The 4,438-nt window shown below is 37.8% G+C and overlaps 1 protein-coding gene across 1 annotated transcript; it reads right to left on the reverse strand.

Moving 5' to 3' along the window:
• Positions 1 to 1,217: 1,217 nt before the first annotated feature.
• LOC107828567 (large ribosomal subunit protein uL4c-like) lies at positions 1,218 to 2,626 on the reverse strand. The gene is made up of 2 exons (XM_016655906.2): positions 1,530 to 2,626; positions 1,218 to 1,442 (listed from the first exon to the last, which is right to left on the reverse strand). The coding sequence occupies exons 1-2, from the start codon at positions 2,338 to 2,340 to the stop codon at positions 1,405 to 1,407; spliced, it is 849 nt and encodes a 282-aa protein (XP_016511392.1). The 5' UTR covers positions 2,341 to 2,626; the 3' UTR covers positions 1,218 to 1,404.
• Between the last annotated feature and the right edge of the window lie 1,812 nt (positions 2,627 to 4,438).

Here is a 4,438-nt window from a genome sequence, read left to right on the forward strand (position 1 = left end):
AGGAGAAAAAAATTTAGAAGTCCCAATCAAAAGCCCAAATCAATTGCTCCTAGAAATTATAAAACACTTTTTTTCTCCAATAGAATTTCAGAGCCTGGTGTAATTCTGGGTCAAGATTTTTACAAACAGTTAAAGTCCGATTTTTTGACCGTTGAAATCCACGAATAATGTATGGACTAGAGCTTCCTTGCCCATATTTGAGAATTTTAACTACAAATTTACCGATTAATTGTGGTGGTTTTGGGGATGATTCTTGTCGTGAGGATTGTTGTCTTCAGCGGCCTAGATGACATTGTAATGAGTTTGGGTTTGTAATGTGGAGGTGGCTAGAGATTATTGTTTTTTTTTGTGTGTTGCTTTGTCTTATATGTCCTTTGTTTTTCTTTTTTGTTTTAACCATGGTGGAAGGTGGAGAGGTTTTCGTGGGTATAGTGGCAGGTGGGCGAGTTACCTTAGAAAAATGAAAAAAGAAAGAAACTAAATAGAATATTACTATTTGTCTCGTATTGTTATTTTAAATAAAATATTTTATTTTATTGTATTGTATCGTTAAATCTGCCATTACGTAACGACGAAAAGTGTCACTTTATGGAACGACCAATTTAGTATGATCGCATTGTTACCTTATTTTTTTCTCTCATCTTGCCCTTCTTTATTATTAAATAATCAAATTTTATCATTTACCTTATCTTTTTATATAATAATTCTATCTCGTACCTTATTTTTTCTTTATAACATTGCAAGTTTAATTTTTTTCATATCGTTGGTGCATGACATCGTGAAATAACGGCAAACATTACAATCTATCAAAATATTATTTACATCAAAATGATACAGTACAATACAATGCAATACTATACGATACATTATAAAACAATACGTAACAACAATCCAAACAAGATGTTAGATAACAAAAAAAGTGAGAGGCTTGCCAGAAACTCACAAAGTTCTTGCAATGTAGTGGATCACATGCACCCATTCAAGGGACTATAATGTTAAAGTAATTCTCCATGCCTATTCAGAGTATCAATTACACACAAACAATCATTAAGAGAGTTATCAAGAACACAATGTTGGCACATATACCAGTATCGTTTGGAGAGAGATATAACTGTCAGAGTAGCACAAATCAAGCAGCGCAAAACAACAGGAAACAGGAAGGGAAATGGTATTACAATTTTCCTCTTAGTAAAACAAATTTATGAAAGAATGGAAGATACTTGTAAATGAATGCATTAAAATTAAACTGAGTTGCCGGAAACGAGGGAGAAACAAAAATTAGGACAAAAGTAAGGCAAGGAAGGTAAATGCACAACTATCCATAAAGACGGTGCTTGAATCAACCAAAATCCCCTAGTTTTATCCTCTAAAATGGAACAGACCCTTTCTTTCTGCTGCAATTTATTACTCAGAACTTTCAGCGCTCTCCTCCGCCTCACCACCTGAATTCAAAATTAACTAGTTAGGAGAAAGAACAGATCTTAAAAAGAAATTTTCAGATTCCAAAATTCGAAAAAAGAGAAACTAACCATCATTATCTTCTTGGTCGTCTTCTTCCTCATCCTCCCATTCATTTTCATCGCCATACCGCGCATTCAAGAAATCTACAGCCGATTTAGTTAAAACCAGCTTCTCAGAATCCAATATGTCAAACAGATTCAACGTTCTTGGAGTCAACATTTTCAAAGTCCCAATGTTTCTGCTGGACAGAATCACATTGTCTGAAACCTCGGTCATCAAAAACAAAGATTTCTCTTTAGGGTTCAAACCCCACCTCCTCATCAAATCAATAAATTCCTTAGTCTTTGGCTTTTCAAACTTATCATTAAACTCTTCTACAACGATAGTATTCTCCGAAGCACTTGAAAGCGCCGTAGAAATGGCCAGTCTCTTTTCCTTTTTGTTGATTTTAACTGACCAGTCCTTGGGCTTCGGCCCAAACACAACCCCACCACCGGGCCGCAAAGGAGTTCGATTTGAACCGCGGCGAGCTCGGCCCGTTTTCTTTTGAGGGTAAGGTTTGATGCCACCGCCCCGGACTTCTGAGCGTGTGAGAGTGGAGGCAGTGCCGCGGCGTTGGTTGCGGAGGTCGGTGGTGAGCCCACGATGGACGACGGCGCGTGCGGTATCTAGAGGGGCAGATTTTAGATTGAGATTGGTGGAGCCCACCTTGGCACCATCGAAGGACAGAATTGGAATAGTGGCGACCTCTGAACGGATGGTGGCAGTGGCAGCGACGGAGTGTTGTTTGGGGGATCTGAAAAGGAGGTGCTTTGAGGATTGGATGTTGGGGTAAGAGAGGAAAATGGAGGAAGAAAAGAAAGAGAAGGAAGCAGCCATTGTTTGAGTGAAGGAGCAAAACCTTTGGAAGTGATGAAATGTGCTATCTATAAATTTTGCTGGTTTATCCGTTTCTTTCTTGAATTGGGGTCATTCGGGTTATGGATCCCCTTCGTCTAAAACCGGTTACTTGATTACGAAATTTTATTTTCTTTTATATTTTTCGATGTAAATATGAAAAAAAAGAAAAACAAATTCAACTGAGTCCGTTGTAATTTATATCTATTTATAGTTTTATCTATCTATCTATTTATATTTTATATATTAAAAAGAATGAAGTCCTTTAACAAAATATCATTCGTTTTTTACCTTTCGTAAGTGCACTTTAAATTGGATAAAATTATTTTAAAAAATGGAAAAACAAAACAATTTTTCCGTAAGCTAAAATATAAAAGGAAAGAATAACTAGGAAACTCCTTCTTAAATTAATATCCATAACAAAGAGTGTTCAAAATATTTTTAGGAAAAAAATATAAAATTATCGTAGGATAAAAAGGAAGAAAAAGAAAAGAATAACTGTAAAACTCCTATAGGTTATATTCGTAACAAAGAGTGCTTCAGTTCATATTGTAGCTTGCTGCGAAATTCAAATTTATTGTAGTGTTTACCCGAAAAATGGATAGACTTGAATTTATACGCAGTTCCGAGGATATGTGGCGTAACTTGATACAAAATGTAAGGATAAATAAAATGTAAATGTAGATTGGAGAGAATGCAATCTAGATAAGGTTATCAAGAACAGTGAACCTTAGGATTCGACAAATAGAATCAATCTAAGAAACTGGAAGAGCGATTCTTTACTGTAGAAGAATATAATACTTTTATTACAATATAAGTCTTAGAAAAACTTGTCCTACAGAAATGATAACCAAGCCCTTTTTATAGTGGAGGGATTCGGCTCAAAGCATAATAAAATAAACATTCAGTGGGAGACCCATGATAAGTCAGCTTTTCAATAATTTCTGTCAAGATTCCCTCTAGTGGGATTGCAACGGCTTTTGTGTGCGAGCTCGATCTCGCTTAGGATCCTCGATTTTGGTTCGAGCTTGATTTCGGCTCGAACTTGTGATCTTGGTTCGAGCCCGATCTTGGTTCGAGCCCTCGAATTGATTCCAGGTCAATGTTGGTTGGTCTTTGGATTATCAGCACGATAGGTATACCCTGCGTCATGGTTCGATTCTTGTTCGAGTTTGATTATGATATCGATCTCCACACGGACCGGCCTCCCCGGGTTCGAGGTTAGTTCGTCCCCCCTTCGGGATCTTACTTCGATACATCACCCTTCAAACCATTCCGGACATGCCAAGGCTGAAATCTATTTCGACTGTATACAGATAGTCCCCTCGTTTCTCAGAAAGAATATGGCGAGAAACGATATGATTTTCAACAACTCGATCGGATTATATCTTGTCGTTTCCACCGGGTTCGACCATGATACATATGGTAGTTGTCCCATCGGTTTAGTCTTTCAAGGCATTTAATGCATGTCAGGCGGTGATCGGCCACTGCTGATACTGAACCGCCATCGTTTGAACCTATAAATAACCCTTACTTTTATCTTTTACCATTTTTACATCTTCTATCTTCCAAAATTTTCCAAGTTCTTCTTCGTACTCTCCAACTTACCAGTAAAGCTGTGATTTCTTTCCGAAAAAACCCCTCTTCAATTCTACCAAATCTCTATCACTTTCTTCTATTCCTTACTTTTGAATTCAAAAATGGCGAAAACATCGCAAACCATTCCTCAGAAAGAGAAGGCTTCATCTTCACAGTGTGTCGCCGATGAGGCACCGGCAGAACCACGGCCTGAGGAGTGTGTTTCCGGGGCGTGCGTCCTTACTTCAGATTTTAAGGTTGATAAAGGTTCATCGGTCCCTGGCCGGTGTGAGCCGGTATCGAGGTACATGTGTTAGATAACCGAGAAGCACCTCGATCAGTTAAAGAAGGATTGCAATTGGGGTGAAAAAGAAGTAATAATACCTACCCTTGACGAAGATATCACTTCTTACGTGAAAGGGTTTTTGAACATATATACTTACCCTTTCACTTTGGGTCCCCTCGATTCCGTCATTATTGACTTCTGTCGACAATATCAGGT

This window comes from Nicotiana tabacum, chromosome 2 (assembly GCF_000715075.1).
Source record: "Nicotiana tabacum cultivar K326 chromosome 2, ASM71507v2, whole genome shotgun sequence".
Classification (NCBI taxonomy): Eukaryota; Viridiplantae; Streptophyta; class Magnoliopsida; order Solanales; family Solanaceae; genus Nicotiana; species Nicotiana tabacum.